This window comes from Rhodnius prolixus, unplaced genomic scaffold, assembly GCF_049639745.1.
Source record: "Rhodnius prolixus isolate KJV_2025 unplaced genomic scaffold, Rpr scaffold_18, whole genome shotgun sequence".
Lineage (NCBI taxonomy): Eukaryota > Metazoa > Arthropoda > Insecta > Hemiptera > Reduviidae > Rhodnius > Rhodnius prolixus.
The window spans coordinates 271,442-289,611 of record NW_027411636.1 but is presented as its reverse complement, the minus strand read 5'-3'; the positions used below and the strand labels follow the sequence as shown (position 1 = coordinate 289,611).

At 38.7% G+C, this 18,170-nt stretch overlaps 1 protein-coding gene across 1 annotated transcript in view; it reads right to left on the bottom strand.

Moving 5' to 3' along the window:
- Lrp4 (LDL receptor related protein 4) overlaps positions 1 to 17,241 on the bottom strand; it is a 36,453-nt gene extending 19,212 nt beyond the window's left edge. Inside the window, exons 1-12 of the mRNA XM_074143874.1 lie at positions 16,724 to 17,241; positions 9,769 to 9,891; positions 9,420 to 9,668; positions 8,839 to 9,031; positions 8,545 to 8,633; positions 7,775 to 7,904; positions 7,340 to 7,452; positions 7,077 to 7,242; positions 2,040 to 2,190; positions 1,601 to 1,802; positions 1,375 to 1,510; positions 270 to 456 (exon numbers count right to left, since the gene is read on the bottom strand). Coding sequence (XP_073999975.1) covers positions 270 to 456; positions 1,375 to 1,510; positions 1,601 to 1,802; positions 2,040 to 2,190; positions 7,077 to 7,242; positions 7,340 to 7,452; positions 7,775 to 7,904; positions 8,545 to 8,633; positions 8,839 to 9,031; positions 9,420 to 9,668; positions 9,769 to 9,891; positions 16,724 to 16,796 — 1,812 coding nt within the window. The 5' untranslated portion in view covers positions 16,797 to 17,241. The remainder of the gene's footprint in view (positions 1 to 269; positions 457 to 1,374; positions 1,511 to 1,600; positions 1,803 to 2,039; positions 2,191 to 7,076; positions 7,243 to 7,339; positions 7,453 to 7,774; positions 7,905 to 8,544; positions 8,634 to 8,838; positions 9,032 to 9,419; positions 9,669 to 9,768; positions 9,892 to 16,723) is intronic.
- Positions 17,242 to 18,170: the final 929 nt, after the last annotated feature.

Here is an 18,170-nt window from a genome sequence, read left to right as displayed (position 1 = left end):
TCTACAGTTAATGTCTAGTGATAAGCAGTGTAACAGAAATAACTGGCTGAAGGCCGGTAGTAAAATTGAGAAAGCTCCTGACGTCAATTATATTAAATGCTGAAGCGCTTTAAATCAAAGCAGTAATAATGGCTGTCAGAAGAAGTTGGCGTCTGTAAGCCAAACCTTGAAGTAAAGGGTGAGTGTTTAAAATCAATTTCTTATAAGCAGGCAGCCAAATGTTTCAATCTGCTTAATGTTTGGTTAAAACCGAAAAATGTCACAGTTACCTGTCTGATATCTATGCGATTTGCAAATAAGAGACTGGCCGGTGCTCCGTGGGCCTTGCAACTTGTACCATCCGGGCGCAAATCGTAGCCTTTGTGACATCCGCAGACGTAAGAGCCAACAGTGTTATTACACGTTTGACTGCACACTGGGTAAGTGGTAAAACTGCACTCATCCACGTCTATGCAACTGCAATCGTAATAATTAGATCAGTTATTTCTTTTATTGTTATATTTTTTCGATATTTTTTTGCAAAGTAGAAAAGTAACTATGAATGCAAGCATAAAGTAAAAAACTTGTTCGGGTAAAAGACACGACCGACTCTGAACAAAAACACGACCAACTCTCAGAATTCGAGTAGAATTTCTAACATGTTTCAATCCTTTAGACTCCCCCCCCCAAAAAAAAGTTTATTTTTCAAAAAGCAACTGATTCCGGTCGTTTACTCATAAAAGGATATTAATTTTGGATAATAGTGTTATCGGCACTTACATATTGATAAACAGTAATTTAAAGTTACGATTCTTTGTTTGCAATGACTGGAACTTCTACAGCCATTTCCCTGGATTCTGAATTAACCTTTGGTGCCACTCTTTAAATTCCACGGGATTAATATAAATATATTTTGCCTCCGTAATGATCGAATCAACTGCTGATAATTGGAAAAAAAAAAAAAATTAAAATAACGCTTCCTTACAAATGTCACGGCATGCCACGGCCTGAAATTAAATGAGAACCGAAGATGGATCTGTATTACAAGTCCCAAATTGTACAATTTTACAATATTTTACTCTTATAATTTACAATTTACTCTTACATTCTACGGCCACTTGAAAGAGCTACAACAATATTTTTAAGGTAGAGTATTTAATCTTACAGCCATTCTCTAGGCAAATTTAAATTTATGCAATTAAAACCGCGTCTTTCTCAACATCAGTAAAAACAGTTTGTGATTGAAGTCGAATTCCCTCAACAAAACTGATCAATCAATCTCTATTGATGGATAAATTTCCGAGAGCGTGCTAAGAATGATGAAATCGATCATTTTGCTCAACTCTGCGAACTCAACTATATTTTCAATTTGTAAAATACATTTAAAGAGATCACCTGAGTCCATCAGCCTGAAGCGTATAACCAGGCCTGCAGCTACAAGCATCTCTTCCTTCCTTAGTTTCCACGCAGTATTGGTGGCACTTCTTCTCTGAATGAGCACAGTCCTTTCTTTTAGAGCAATTTCTTTCATCTAGAAATAAAAACTAATTGTGACAAAAACGTTCCAAGACCTTGACAATCTGCAAAGCTTACAGCTCTGATTTATTCATAAGCAATAGACCTTCTCCATATCTACAGTCCTTGATTCCATCGCAGACACGTTTCTTCTTGATGCAGTGCGGGCTGATGTCAATGAGGGCAGTCACGTTGCTAGACGGATCTGCAGGACACGCGAACTGAGTGAGCGGGTCGCACATGTCCTCGCATTCACTTTCATCCTCGCCGTGCGAACAATCCTGCACTCCATCGCACACCCACTGTTTCTACACCAATAAATAAAAACTCGTATTAGGAAGTAACACTAGTAAGCTGTCAGACTACCATGTGAAGGGTCCCATCTAGCTGGTAAAACACCAGCTTATGAGTTTAAAATTATCACTATTGCACTTGATATCCTTCGTTCCAATATTGGATATACATACAAAGACATGTGTGTGGCTTTAGCCAAAGTGGGGACAAATATTATAAATTAGTGGAATATTTACGGCAGGGATACTTACCAAAATGCATGTTCCCATTCGACATGCGAACTGGTCCTGGGTGCAAGTTCTTGGGGATGCAGTCGCACAGTCCAACTCATCCTCACCTGCCTCACAATCTTGTTCTCCGTCGCATCGCCAACTGTTAGAGATGCACTTGCCACTTTCGCATCTATAACAGAAGACTCTGGTATGTTCTGGACACTGTCTATGTTTTTCCACTGTCTAAATCATTACAACACTTTCGCAAACATTCCTGCAACTTTGATTTTAAAACTCTGCATACTGTTAAAAATTATACATTGGGGTAGAGCCGTGTGATGAACTTTAACAGCTCTTTGGAGGACACCTTAATTTCACAGCTAAGCTTGCTTAAATAAAGTTATTTATCTAGGAAAAATATTTAATTAAAGATCTAGACCTATTTGTAAGTTGGGTTGGTATAAAGAGTTGATGGAAATCTTTAGAATCATTTTGAGGAACAATTCCAATTTGCTAAGAAATATAAAACAATTCAATAAAGTGAACATTCCTTGCCATTGAAATTTAATAATTTAAAATTTCTGTCCCAAAATGTCAATATCAAATAGATAGGGAGGCTGCACATTCCACTGATGTGGCGCTTTAGAGGTAAACCTGTCTCATAAAAGTTTTTAGGGTTCCATTCCATGCAATCAGAATACCAACTGTATTGTCATGCAAATAAAAACACTTGTAAGTACAATTACTTTATTTAACCTTATTGCGCAACATGTCTATCTCCTAGCTCTCTATCACAACCTCCTCACTGTTACCTCCAAGCTGCCAACTATCTAATCCCAACACTACATCCTCCCCGTTTTAATAAACCCTATGTTGGCGGATTGTGCCTAGTCCTAGAAATCCGAGTCTGAGTATCTCTTCGGTGGTTTAATTGTTCTTCCACTCCTTTCCCTTTTCCCTTCTTCCTGAGTCTGTTTAGTTTCTTCTTCTTCAACTCTTTCTTCCTTCGCTTGCTTTTCTTTTGCTTCTGCATTTTCATCCGGTTCATCTTCTGCTACAACGATAATATGCTTTCTGTTTCTTCTCAATTCTCCTGATGGGGTTTTTACAATGTAAGACCTTGGTTCCGCAGATGGTCTTGCGACCTGGCCATACTTTTTCATATCAGGAATCCAAACTGAACTGTTGTTCTGCAACGGAGGGAGAACTTTTACTCCATTCCTTCTGTCAAAGTTTTGCTTATTTCTTTCTTTCAGCTGAGCATCCTTTTCTTTAAACTTTATCATCTGGTTACGACTAACCCGCGCAAAGTTTTTAATTGAAGGTAGCGTCGATCTTAGCTTTCTTCCGTACAATAATTCCGCCGGACTTAGGCCCTGTTCTAGAGGTGTGGTCCGATATTCTAGCAATGCCAGGTTAGGATCTTTATTTTTTTTTAATATGCGCTTGGCTATATCCACTGCCTTCTCCGCAGAACCATTAGATTGTGCAAAATGGGGACTCGAAATTACGTGACGAAATCCGTATTCCTCCTGAAACCTCTTGAACATGTCAGCTGTGAATTGTGTTCCTCCGTCTGTCCTTAATGATACGGGGATTCCATGGCGCGCGAATATGTTTTTTAGTCTATTGATGATAGCCTCCGAAGTTAGTTTATTTACATGGACTAATTCCAGAAATCTTGAGTAATAATCTTGTATAACGAGGTACCATTTTCCTTGAAATTTCAACAGGTCCGCACTAAGCGCTTCCCACGGAGCATCAGGTAATTTGGACAACATTAAGGGTTCCGACCTATTATTTCTATGTTCTCTACATGTTGGACAATTTGCCACTACAGACTTTATTTGTTCTGAGATACCCGGCCACCAAACTGACTCCTTGGCTCTACTTCTACACTTGACAATGCCCAAGTGCCCTTGGTGTAGTTTCATTAACATTTCCTTTCTCATTTCCTGCGGTATAAACATTCTGCTTCCTTTAAGCAGGAGTCCATTCTGTACATTAAACTCATCTCTATACTTCCAAAAACAAGAATTAGGCTGCCACTGCTGTTTCTTCAAGCAGTTCGCTATCTCTTTGCACTCCATATCCTTCTCCTGAGCTTCCTTTATCTGTTGTAACTTCATATCTGAGCAAGGTAGCGCCTGAATAATGCTAAGTACAAAAGATTTTTCTTCTAACACATCTTCATATAACCCAACTTGTTCCATCGGATCTCTAGATAGAATATCAGGTGTATGAAAATGTTTACCTGGGATGTATGTAACCTTAAAGTCAAAACAGAGTTGTCTCATCCTGAACCGCTGTAATCTGGCAGACAGCTCAGCAATGGGTTTTCTGGCCATCAATTCCACTAATGGCTTATGATCGGTTCGTAATTCGAACACGGTTCCTAAAAGATAGTCTTGAAATTTTTCGCAGGCCCAGGTGATCGCCAGCGCTTCTTTTTCAATTTGGGCATATCGTCCTTCTGTTTCTGATAACGTTCTAGACGCAAACATTACTGGCTTCCAACCCTCGATGTGCTGTTGCTCCAGCACTGCTCCGAGACCTTTCGTAGATGCATCTGCTGCTACTCTAATCGGAAGTCCTGTCTCATAACCTGCCAGTACTGGTACTGAAGAGATCGCCTTTTTAATATTACCCCAGCCCTGGTATTGCGTTGGACCCCATGTCCAGGCCACTCCTTTTTGTAGCAAGGTTCTCAAGGGAGCTGTCAACTCAGCTAGTCTTGGAACGAACTTCATGATATAATTCACCATTCCCATGAAATGTCTAAGCTCTTTAACGTCTTTTGGTGGATTTAATTGCGTGATTGCCTTTATTTTTTCCGGGTCTGGGCAAATCTCTCCCTTTTTAATTAAATGTCCTAGGAAAGTCACTTCCTGTACTGCAAATTTACACTTATTTAAGTTTAACGAAATCCTATACTCACGTAATCTTTGTAATAATTTTCTTAATCTTTGATCATGTTGTTCTCTAGTTTTACCGACTACCAAAAAATCATCTGCCTTATACACTACTCCCTCCAGTCCACTGATGATCTGGGAAACCCTTTTTTGATAGACTTCTGGCCCTGAGCAAATACCAAACGGAATCCTTTTGAACACAAACCTCCCAAACGGAGTAATGAAGGTAGTCAATTTCCAACTTTCTTCATGCAACGGAATTTGCCAAAAACCATTGGAGGCATCCAACAAGGAAAAATACTGACCGCCCTCCAGCTGAGCTAAGGACTCATCTACTGCTGGAAGCTGCCATCTCTCTCTGTTTATGTTTCTGTTTAGTTCCGTGTAGTCTACACACAGTCTGACTCTACCCATCTCTTTTCGAGGTACTACTACTATAGGTGCGCACCAATCTGTGGGCTCCACTATTGGTTCTATTATACCTTCTGCCTGCATCCAGTCGAGTTCCTCTTTAACTTTTTCTCTATAAGGAAAGGCAATACGGCGCGGAGTCAGTACTGCAAATGGGAGCGCCCCTTCTTTTAAATTTATTTTATATCCGTCTACTTTCATTTTTCCACTCTTCGAAAATACTTCTGGAAATTCAGCTGCTATTGCTGGTAACTGTTGTACATTATCTATGTTAATTTTAACCAAATCTAACTGTACTAATGCTTGCCTGCTTAATAACGGAATAGGCTGATCTTTTACTACATACAAATCTTCTATAGTTGTCCTTTCTTTATAAGATACTGGAGTAGTTATTATCCCTTCTACTATTAACGGGGTTTTTCCAGGTCCAAATAATTTTCTTTTAGTATTTTTCACTTCTAAATTCAAGGTCTGACCCAGAGCTTTACCAATCACCGAAACATCTGCTCCCGTGTCCAGTTTGAAAATCACTTCTTGCCCTGCGATAACCAGAGGTACTTTCCAAGGATCCAAGTCCATTACTTGATCAACAACCAGCTCTCCTAAGTAGCCATCCGGTGGTTCTTCCTGTTGTTCCGGTGAATTTATTACTTGCTGCACCTGGTTTGACCGTCTGCATACCCTACTGAAGTGCCCCAGGCGCCCACATCGGTGGCATTTCAACTTATTAGCTGGACATAATTGTGGTGAGTGCACAAACTGAGATCCACACTTAAAACATTTAAAAACCTTACCATTTTTTGAACCTTGAGTGGTATTCTGGTTTTTCACACTTTGACTAGCCGGAACTCTACTGTGTACCGCTTCTACTTCTAAAGAATCTCTGATTACCGATTGTTGTACCTGTATGCTTTCCGCTTGCCGTGCTCTCATTATTGCCTTCCTAAGATTCAAATTCTCATCCATTTGAAGGTTTTCCGATAACCTCTGATCTGCCACCCCAATTACTATTAAGTCTCTAATCATGTCTTCCTTAATACCTCCAAAATTACATTTTTCAGCTAGCTTGTGCAAGTCATTAATAAATTCATCTACGGACTCCCCTGGAACCTGCCTTCTTTTTAGGAACCGTGCCCTTTCGTAAACTAAATTTACTTTGTGACTTAGATACTCCGTAAATTGTAACTTAACAGTTTCATAATTATTATGTTCCGCCTCTTCTAATCCAAAAGAAGTTAACAACTCTTCTCCTTCCTCTCCCAAACAATATAAAAACATATTTACTTGTGTTTCCGCACTCTTAGATACCAAACCTGAAGCCACTCGAAATCTTTCAAATCTTTTTAACCATTTTGGCCACTCCATAGGCTCTTTAAAATTAAAAGGTTCAGGATGAGCTAACTGACACAGTAATTTATCTCCCATTTCTTTGTTCTCGTTCCTATCTGCGTCTTTCCTAGGCGTCACTTCGATCCCACTATCCCTGGTCATAGATCAATTAAACTTGTTCGGACACAAAAGAAAACATATACCTATATATATATATATATATATTACACACCATGTATTGTCATGCAAATAAAAACACTTGTAAGTACAATTACTTTATTTAACCTTATTGCGCAACATGTCTATCTCCTAGCTCTCTATCACAACCTCCTCACTGTTACCTCCTAGCTGCCAACTATCTAATCCCAACACTACACCAACTTACTAAGAATTACCAACACGAGAATTAGCGGAAATTGGGTACCTGAACTCCTGCTGGAGACAAGGACCACCGGCCACTTTGGGACACTCGTCCTCGTCACTCCAGTCGCCGCAGTCGTCATCTCCGTCGCATCGGAACTCTTCACGCACGCAGCGCGGGTAGTCGCACTTGAGTTCTCCGGGGCCGCACTCAGCAACTACTACTTCAGCTGAAACAAGCAAATTTATTTCATCATCAGAATCAACTTGCAACAGCGAATTAATCTCCAGTAAAAGAAGAACACAAAATTCTATCTTGGTACTTACGGCAATTTAGTTCATCCGACTGATCAGAACAGTCTGGCTCGGAATCGCACCTCCAAGACAGCGAGATACACGTCCCATCGCTGCATAAAAATTCATGCTCATCCGTGCACTCCCTGGCAAAACAAATAACCTAATAAATATTCACTTCTTTTATTATTCCGTGCTAAACGAAGGAGCTGGGGGCTACAAATCTAGTAACTTAGATAATGATCGCACTAGTCATTTGTTGCATCCTATTCTTAGGATAGTTAGATTGCTTTCCTAGGGTGGCAGCACTGTACACACTAACAACTGTGTATGCGAGCAGAAAAGACTGTGCTATAAGATGTGAAGCAAGAAGATTTGATTTGTAATACTCAAGGATACCTTCCCATCTAGAAAAGGAAGTTTCAAAACAATGCGGCGCATCAAGACCAAAGTGAATCATAGACTTACGATTTCCTAGTACAGTTGATTTCATCGGAAAAGTCTCTGCAGTCGTTGTCACCATCACATAACCAAGACGAGGGTATGCAGAACCCGTTTGTGCATTCAAACTGATCTGAAGTACAGTTCTCGGCGCTGCCTGCAACATAAATAAACAACCTGGTCGATAAATATAAACAGCCATAAGAGTACTTTTTCCACTGTTGCCGCGAGATTCAGACCTCATTTACGGTTACTTAACTATTAATATATGTACATCTATAGTTGCAATTAAACGATTTCTTAGCTAGACTTGTCACGGTGTCGCGGCTAGAAGAAACCAACTTGAACAAATTACAAGTTTCTCAGATTAGTGTTAGATGCCCCACGATACACACAAATAGATGTAAAATAGTTTTTGTAAGGCAAAAACACGGCAAGGTGCTTTAGGACCTTCCTAGCATTCACGACTTTATTATTAAAAATCATATTAATAAATTATTTTTTGAAAGATGTGCATGCAGCAGCAATCCTACAATAAGATAAATCTCGGTTCATGACTTTGAAGCCACACGCTGTAAACTAATAAATACAATTTAATTTGAGATAATGTTTGGAGCAAGGTTTAAGTTTTCGTTGTAAGTGAAGGTGTTTCAGTTTAAGCTGGCAGATCTATTATTAAAAATAAATTTATTACACTGAAACCATTAAAAAAAAACAATGAATATTGTAAATATTTTCATATGTGACACACCTGTATTTAAGTATATGTAAATGAATAAAATTCTGTTCTTTCTTACCACAGTGAGTTTCATCGGAAAAGTCGCCACAATCGTCTTCACCATCGCACAGCCATTCTTTACTGATGCATTTCCAAGTGCGAGGGCATCTGCAAATTGTTAAAGTAAAACTTTTATGCACTAGTAGCTAGCTAATCAGAAACAGGGAAGTGTGAGGCAAGGACTACTAAGATTCACAAAGAATTGGTTGAGAACAACATGGAATGAACTTTTCTGGGTTGTTTTTAGGGCAAAAGGAAGGGCAAAAGGATGAATGCTGGCGACTCGCCGCTTATGAAAGGAAAGTACCGGTACCTTATGTGAGTGGTTTCATCACAAGTTTTCTGTTTCTCAGAGGCGGTACAAGTGGCCTCGTCATCGCCGCCCACGCAGTCGAAGAAGCCGTCGCAACGCCATGAGGCCGGAATACAGGTGCAAGCCTGGTAGCAGAGGAATTCACCGCTATGGCACCATCCCCCGCAACCTGCTTCCTCAGTGTCCACTTCCACTGAAATGTCATTTGCCCAATTTTCAATTATCATCATTTCATTTTGCAAAAACTATTTTTAATGCAGCTGAAAAATAGCCTGTAAACAAATGTAGATAAATTGCCTATTTTTATAGAAAGAGGATGGGAGGGGAAGCCTCCACACTGCAAGGGAAGTTAAGTCAGACAAGACGATTTCCTTAGTCGTCATCTAAGTACCAGCAGACGTCAACTACTTTCGCTTCGCCATATTGTACTGTATACCACGTACATTAAGGTATTTTCCAGTGCAGGACAAATTTTCGTCGGAAAAACTCGTAGCCACAGATCCGCGTTCAGATACAGGGATTTATGGCATCCATGTTGTCTAACTAAATTGAGAGAGTGTAGCGTAGAAAAATGGACTTACTTTCTGTGTCCTCGTATGGGGCCAGGCCTCGCTGTGCCGTCTGCTGGCCGTAAGAGCGCATTATCTCTTCTTCATCAGATGGGTCGTAAAAGCCTCCCCCTGCTTTATGAATAACGATGCCTGATCTGGGGAGTTTGATGTCGTAATGTGGTTTGTCACTAGGCCGAGGATGATAGTGCTTCAGCCACGACTTCGGCAAGTAAGATGGAAAAAAAATTTGATGGTAAATTCTTGGCGGCAGATGTTTACCTAAATAAATAACATATGTAAATCAAGATTTATGAAGAGTTAGTGGAAGGTATTAGGTACAATTGTAATTAAAGTGGTGATCGTTGGAAAGTCTAGTTACCTGGAGGCTGCGCGGGGTGGTGGGTGCCCGCAGGCGGCAGGTGGCCATGCCGCAAAGCTCCGCTGCCGTACATCTGCCGCGAAACCGCAGGTCGCTCCGTCCCTTCTTCGCTCCCACCGCATTCTGTACACACCCCATTTCTAACTCAATTACTAACATAAGTTTTATTTTTAAACATCCACTATAAATACATTTACATAAATAGAATTGGTTAATGGTAGAAGTTTTGGAACAGTGCGGGATATGAAGGTATCCCAGCCAATATAGTTTGAAAAACCATGTTGACCCATCTTCAGACCTAGCCACGGTTCGGTAACAATCACCATATTAAATTAATGAAATATTTAACAAAAATTAATGAAAGAGTTCTGCGACTGGTCAGTCAGCACAGTTAAAGTGCGGAGTTTCATCTGGCAGCTAAGTGTTCGAACACTATTGAGCAAAAATTTGTTTCAGAATCTGTACTGATTGGTGTAGTCTACATTCCTCCTTCTTCACCTCTGCAAGATTATCAACAACATTGCATGACTTTCAACGATTGAATATATACTTCGTCAACTAATTTCAACGTTAACTAAGAAAAAGAAAGCAGCACATCGACAATACAGAATCTCTCTACTTCGTGAGGACTATGAGCACTTCTCTGAGGTACGTGCGCAATATAAAAAGTTAGCTAAACGGGATTATGCATTCTATATACATGATGTAGAATCAGCATAAATGAAAGTTGTGATATAAGGGATTTCTGGAACTATATCAACAGGCAAAAAAGCAATAATGCAATTCCAGATGCTGTCCACTTCAATAACACTTATTCTTCGAGTAAGCAAGATACGGTGTTTGCTGAGTATTTCTCAATTGTATATATTAAGTCTGTTCCAGATACCGCGGCCAATAAAGATGTGATATCTTTGAATTCAGTGAACATCTCAATGATAGAAATCAGCACTCAAGTTGTACTAAGACAACTGTCTAATGTGAACATCAGAAAAGGTACAGGACCTGATGGTATACTATCTGTAATATTAAAAAATTGTCATCTTGCTCTGGTTCCGATTCTGGCTTCATTATTTAACAAATCCTTAAGACATGGGATTTTTCCGGACATGCTAAAAACGAGTTTTGTAGTTCAGGTTTAAAAATATAAGAGAGATGTTACAAATTATAGACCAATTTGCATTCAATCGGCAATTGCGAAAATTTTTGAAGTCTAATTGACATTCTTCGGCCTTTACTCGACAACCTCATCCTCAGTGAACATCCTCAGTGGCTTCCATTCTGGTAGATCGACGCTCACTAATTTGTTACTATTTGAGGACTATCTACGGAGAGCCTTAGTTACTGCCAAGCAGGTCGATTTCGCCAAAGCTTTCGATCGCGGCAACCTTTCCAAACTAATTCAGAAACTATCCCATAACTACTTAACTGGTTTTATTCCTACCTCACCGCAAGACATCAATCTGTTAAATACAAATCACAAATGTCAGAAGAATTTCTTGTATCATCTGGTGTACCTCAAGGCTCTATTCTTGGCCCATTTTTATTCATTAGATATATCTACATGTCTTAATTCAGTAAACTTTCTGCTTTTTGCAGACGACTTAAAGATTTATACTGTTGCCATTAACTCAGCGGATGACTTTCTCCTCCTCCAAAACTCTCTTCATAGCCTGAATGTTTGGTGTGATGAAAATGATATGAGCCTAATCATCTCTAAATGTGAGGTAGTATCCTATCATAGTCGGACGTGTACCAGCTTTGATTATTCTCTTCATGCTACAACACTAACTAGATCTAATGTAGTGAAGGACCTTGGTGTTTCGTTCAGTGCTAACCTTTCATTCAACCTCCACATGAACTCTACATTCACAAAGGCAAATAAAATGCTTGGCTTTATATCTAGATCTACTCGAAACTTTAAAGATGTCAGAACCATAATAGTCTTTTACAAAGTAATGGTACGACCTATTCTTGAGTACTGCTCTGCTTTATGGTCTCCTTATCAAAACTTACGTCAACAAGCTTGAATCACTTCAAAGAAGATTCCTAAGATTGCTCTGGTATTGAGAGACAAAAGCCAAGACGGAAGTACAATACGATGACATAATGGAATTTACTGGTTTGAATACTTTACAGTTTCGTAGACAAGCCCCAGACTTAATTTTTATTTTCAAAGTTCTAAATAATAATATAAACTTCCCTGAAGTGTTATCACTTATCACTGTTAAATTTTCACGTGCCAACAGTACTAGACAAAGAAGACAAGTGTTTTCTAAACAAGACGAAACAAATTTATATTTTCCAAAATTAAAAAAATGAAATAAAGTTAATAAAATTCAATTATAAAATTGTAGGTGTACGTTTCCATTCCCCCACTGGTAGTGCATTGCTGCAAGAATTGCAATCAATTTTTTTACATCGAGGTTTCCCCAGAAATGTCAGCTCGAAGTGTAATTTTTTAATTTAAATAAACTTAACCCAAATCAGAGATTACATAATTAAATGAATTGGACAGAAAACCCACCCTCACACATGTTTCTCCTAAACCAATTTGTTATTAAATTTTCGTGCATCTAGATTTTGGTATAAATGACAAAATTTCGTACTAAACTGGTACTAGATTGGCCTATAACACTATTCAAGGTGAATCCCTTTGCCAGCTGCCAAGGAAGGTAACAAAAACAAAAATTCTAAAAAGTGAAACTTGCGGTGTTCTTCTTAAGCGAGTCAACATCTGAGGCCATTGCAACTTCCTGCCTCCGGACTCTCGTTAAGGTAAACACTCTCCATCACCGAATAGTTTCCAGGAAGAGAAAATCTAAGGACCAACAGCTGCATTCGAACCCGGGATTCACTTAGCTTTGCTCTGTGTACATCATTTTCTCTGAGTAAATCCTTTTGCTCTGTGTTCGTAGCTAGCTGGTAGAGTGTTAGGACATTCCTTTACGTGGTTGAGTTTCTATTTCTGGTTAGACAAGTTCCCGGAAATAGACGTGTTGAATTCCCCTGAAAGTGAAAACCCTATTAGTGGGCCTCATAAGGGGCCTGAGGGTAACTTGGTGATCCTAATCCTTTAACAGGATAATTTATGCGCCCAAAAATAAAGGCGCAACAATACCAAGTGGAAGTCTTCAACCATTTGAATCAAATGCAGATAAATCATCTGAGTTAGGACCACACCATTAAATGAACGTAAGTAATTAGTAATGAAGGTTAAATTAAGTACAGTTGGGGGATTGAAGAGGTGTGAATGAGATATGGGACGCCAAACGGTGAGACGCCTCACCGGAGAGAGCTAGGTGCTATTGATCGCGCCTGCGCCCAGCTCTGCTTAGCGCCCACTCAATGGACAGGGACCTGGACTGCTCAATGGAGCCTGCCGCCCTGCCTCCCGCCTTGTGCACAAGTTCCTCTGCAATCACTTCCTCTTGCACAATTCACATCTGTTGAATTACTGCACAACCGTTTTCAGTAACCTTCCATTCACTGCTGACTATTTCACCACACACACTATTTGACCAAAGTTAAGGGATCTTAAATTTCCTGCAGTTTTAGGTTGTCTGTTCTTGGTGTCGAATGTTCCAGTCTAGGTCTGTTCTTTATTGCGGATGAGTGGTGATTTATTCCTGCAGAGAGTCGAACTACGCTCAAGGCACTAAAATTCTTTGTCTTTGACAAGCCCAAATGATTAAGAGCGTTGCTGTTGTTGTTATAATGAGCTTCGGGAAAAATAATGCTAAGTCACCGTTCTCAGACGAATACTCTTTAGTTTTAATATTTCTGAAATTTTTACTAAATTTTAATTACATTAGTGTTCTAAAATTATAGGAATTGTCAAAGGAAGCTGAACCTTCAAAGAACGGCACAGTATAGAAATCATAGTTACTGTAGAATCATTTTAGAAAGTTCAAATTTTAGAGCTAGGCTAATCATTTAGGGACCCCAAAATCTGTACAGACCGTTTTCCACGACCTAATCTTTGCCGTTCCAAATACTGCGAATATGTACTAATTCGAAATTATACCGTAAATTTTCGTTTTAAATTCCATGGTATGAGAAAAAGTGATAGATAATATTTTGTGTACGTTCGGTGAACGAGTGAATCTTTTTGTGCAAGAATTTAAAAACACTAAGTTCAATCGACTGTAACTCGACTCAGACCTAAATCACTGTACCAGAGATTTTACTTTGCTAATATTTTCTCATAGCGGAAATACACAAAGATATGTTCATTATTATTGATATTATTGTTCTTGGAAATCTCGTTTTTAGGGAAGATTTAGAATAGAACTTATCAAAAGGCAACTTTGTTTGCTTACATGAATTAACAAAAATAAAATAAAAACATAAATATTCACAGCAAGATCATCTAAAATAGAGGGCAAAACGAAACTAAACTGAGAAAGGCTAACCACTTGAAACATGTACTCGTACTTGCTGAGAATTACAACGGCCCCATATAACAAAATAATTTTGAACTTTATAGTTTAGGTATGCATTTCTAGTGGGTGGAGAATTAAGACATTAAGTTCTCTTTAAGTTAGATGTTGAGGTGGTCAAAAAAATAGGAAGAGATGTAAAGTTTTATTTTCACAATCACGAATTTCTCTTATTCCTTTGATTTTGACTCTATTCAACGAAATTTCTTCCAGCTTTCCCTCCAGATAATTAAGATAGAAGGGGTAAACTTGTTACGCAACTGGTACAAAAAGTGTTTGGAGATAAATAATTCAAATAAAAGTTTGAGATTTGCTTATTTGCAGTTGGTATCGGTACTGGAAGAACCTTCAAAATGAATTATCCCAAATAATCTCCCAAAATAGCATTTAAGCAATAGAACTGTAGTGGAGTGTTACCTATGATCTTACCGGTATTTTGTCAGAGGGAAGATTATCCAACCTCACATTATAAATGCTCTTAATAAAGTTTTCTCGAAAAATGTTTGAAAGAAAAACCTAGTGTGTCTATGACTATAAAATCTTCAAAGAAAATTGTGGCGATTTTGAGAAAATTTCCAATAAGGGGGAAACTTCTTTACTAAAGCGCTATTTGCGTTGGAAGGATCATAGCTGATTACTTGCTGCCAGTAGTTGTTTAGAGATATGCAAATGTGAAGTTTGAACTGGTTGCGATTTTTGGTTTTTGGGCTACATTTCCGCACCATTTTCCTAAAAACAATCTCAGGGGGCCACGAAACAGATGTTTCGGTTGAAAACTTGATATTGAAATGTTCAAGATTGCAATCCTTACTATAGTAGACGCCCAAATTAATACTAAAGACTGGCCGTTTATCTTCATGGTCGCTTACTTATAAGGGGCAAATTACTTGGATTTAACATTCCATTAAAATATTGGAAGCCTTCTTCGTCAGGAGTTATTATACTTGCCAGTTTGGGGCAACGCCATTTATTACTCTGAGAATGTGTAATCTAAATGTTGTTGAAGATTTAATTTTCATTATTAAGTTGATTGTCCAATTCTTAAAGAATTTAGAATTCGGTGGTTCAATAAGAAAACGTTGAAATAATTAGTAACTTGAATGGGCAGAATAATAGTTTTAAGCACCTTTATTGGTGCCACGTGGAGGCGGCTGCTAATTACAGATAGTTTTGATTTCTAATTTCAATTTTTAAATTTACTTTATGTGAAGATTTTATTTAAATTTTGCGGAATTCAATCATTAATTTTTCAGTGCACTGCCGGCCTTCGGACAGTGTCCTCTCGTTACAGACAACACTAGTCTTATAGTCAATAAGACGTCTAAATGTCCAGTAATGCACCGATGGGCATTAAATGCTCCTCCCTAACGAAGACTATCTCAATAAGATCATTAAAAGTTATCTCCCACCACTTAATGTTACACAGGAAGTCAAGCAGCAAGTAAGAAATCTTCACACTCAGTTGGTCCATCGTTGCCAAAAAAGAATTATTAGACTCAATACTGAAAAGTACAATACTTTCCAGTGAATCCACTACCAACGCCTGTGACCTCTTGTAAAATATTGTTTTTTGTTTTGTGAATGCTCCAAATGAGACAATTTTACTGGAATCTAACTCTTAAACTGCTTCCCGAAATTGATTCCTAACAAATTGGACAAAAAAACTGGTTCCAAGTCAGCTAAGGTCGTCACTTCGTATCGGAAGAGAAGCAATTTCTCTAAGTCCTCACCTTTAGAAATCGATTTTTTTTTCGGAGGTGATTTTAAGACGACTTTGCTACGAATTCTTGCATAAAGTACGTATACCAAGATCTTGAAGATAAATCAGAAAAAAAATAGCATAAAAATAACCCCCTTGACACTGCAATGGGACCGAATAACTGGATAAGAATCATTATTGCATTTGTTGACGCCTTTATTTCTTGGACTAAAGTCCGCTTTACTTTCGGATTATAGGTTTGAAAAATAGCAGACAAAAACAAAACAAGGATTGTTTACTTTTGAAGAACCTGATTCGTACTAAATTCTACCCACTAAATACCTAGTATCCAGCGATTCTCATCTTATCAGAAGCCAGTTGATTTCTAGGAGGATTTGTAGGAGCTAGCTAACTGGTTAAATCCAATTCTAAATTTAAGGAGAATTCAATTACGTAATCACTAGATAAGAAAGAGTGAGGCTTCACACAAGATTTGTTTACATTAAAAAAATGGCGTGACATTGCTAACTTGCAAAGTTCATTTAAAGAGCATTTCAATGCAATACAATAAATCTTTTCCAACTGAATACATATTGTGTAATCTAAATTAGAACAAGGGACCAGAATTATTGTGTAAGAGGTGGAAGCGGCGGCAGAAGCTTGCACGAGAGCTGTGGGGAGAAGGTTGCTAGGCAACCGTGCTGCTGGGTGCCTGGACCTGCTGGGCCGCCGCTCCCCCGACCAAACTTAATTAGCAATCACCTTAATATATCATTCTTAAAGCTAGGAGTGAAGCAATGCAGAGTAAACTTGTCACCTTGGATGAGTACGAAGGTAGTTAGCCAGATCAGAGCGCCGGTACACCTCATCACTCGCGAGCACCACATCATCGACACCTTTGTCTTCAGTCACATTATATCTGCTAAACTTCCTCACTCCGACACCAACACTAAAACTCCTGTTAAAACACTCAATCTAATTTTATTCAACAACTTCTAGAGATTTTGGTTGGTATGGAGCTGATAAGAGGGCAGGAAATTTAAACTAGTCGTGGTGAATGTGGAAGGGTCCAGCCTGGAGACGGTACTGAGTCTGGATGCTGGAGTGGCGGTCACACCTAGCTGGCTGACGAAAGAGTCCCACTACGCAACTCCGCACCACGGATCACTAACAATGCCTACCCACTCAACTTGATTATAATTATAGAGTTCATAGTTTGTTAAATAATGTCAGATCAGCCATTATATCAGCCAAAAACAATAACAAATCCAACGGTTACATTTTCGGCCCTCTTGCTACAATTTCTCTACTTTGCGCTTACCTGGAGCTGGACCTGCTCATTACGACGGAGAGCTACACGACCTTTGCTACTCACCCTTGTTCTCAGCCAACACTGTTCTAAACAATCTGATGAGAAAACTCACATGTCTGCCTTCCTCCATTTATGTAATTTATTTCATTTTTATTAGAAACTTATGATTTATAGTGGAAAAGAAATAGTTGAATTCACAATACACACTGCAATAATTATTGGGAAGGGATTCACGTATGGTGACTAGTAAGCCGTATATTCTGGCTTCAATTCGTTCGCTGATGGATAGTGAAGTCTGTAGCAATACTTCTGGGCTAGGCTTGCACTGAGAAGACTCTTGGAGCCAATGATTTTAGATGTTGACGCGCCTTAAATTAAATAATAATAATCTTATGCCTCTATTCCTAGCTACAAAATTCACGTTTATTTTGTGACTTCATTGAATTTTCTAACTGCTGGAGTGGATACGTTGTTGGTGGTCAGAATAAAACGGCAAGGAATAGGTTTAGGGAAAAATAAAACGGAAGTGCGATTTTGGTGAAAGCCTTTTTTGCGTTTTCTTTGGTCTACTTTTTTAAAAAAAATATTTTGAAAGGTTATATGAAGTGTGATCTATCTATTTCCTTCAGAGATTATGGTCTGGAGGGTTGTGATGTTCGACCTTCCTTCAGCAGTAACATTTTATCACTAAAAACAACTATAATACTGAAATCAAATATATTTTTAAAAAAATCTAAAATTACTAAGTTAAATTAAGAAAAGTCATGAGTGATCACACCAGATTTTCCGTTTATTTACAGCTTCATTTTGCTTTTGGAAATAAATTTAATAAAGCATTGCGGGTACTGAGAGGTACTCACTGCAGCCACATTAGCGCCTCCTCTTTTCTCTTTAGCCAGGATAATACCACAACTTTGTGGCTTTCACAATGAGTGAAGGCTGAGCAATACCA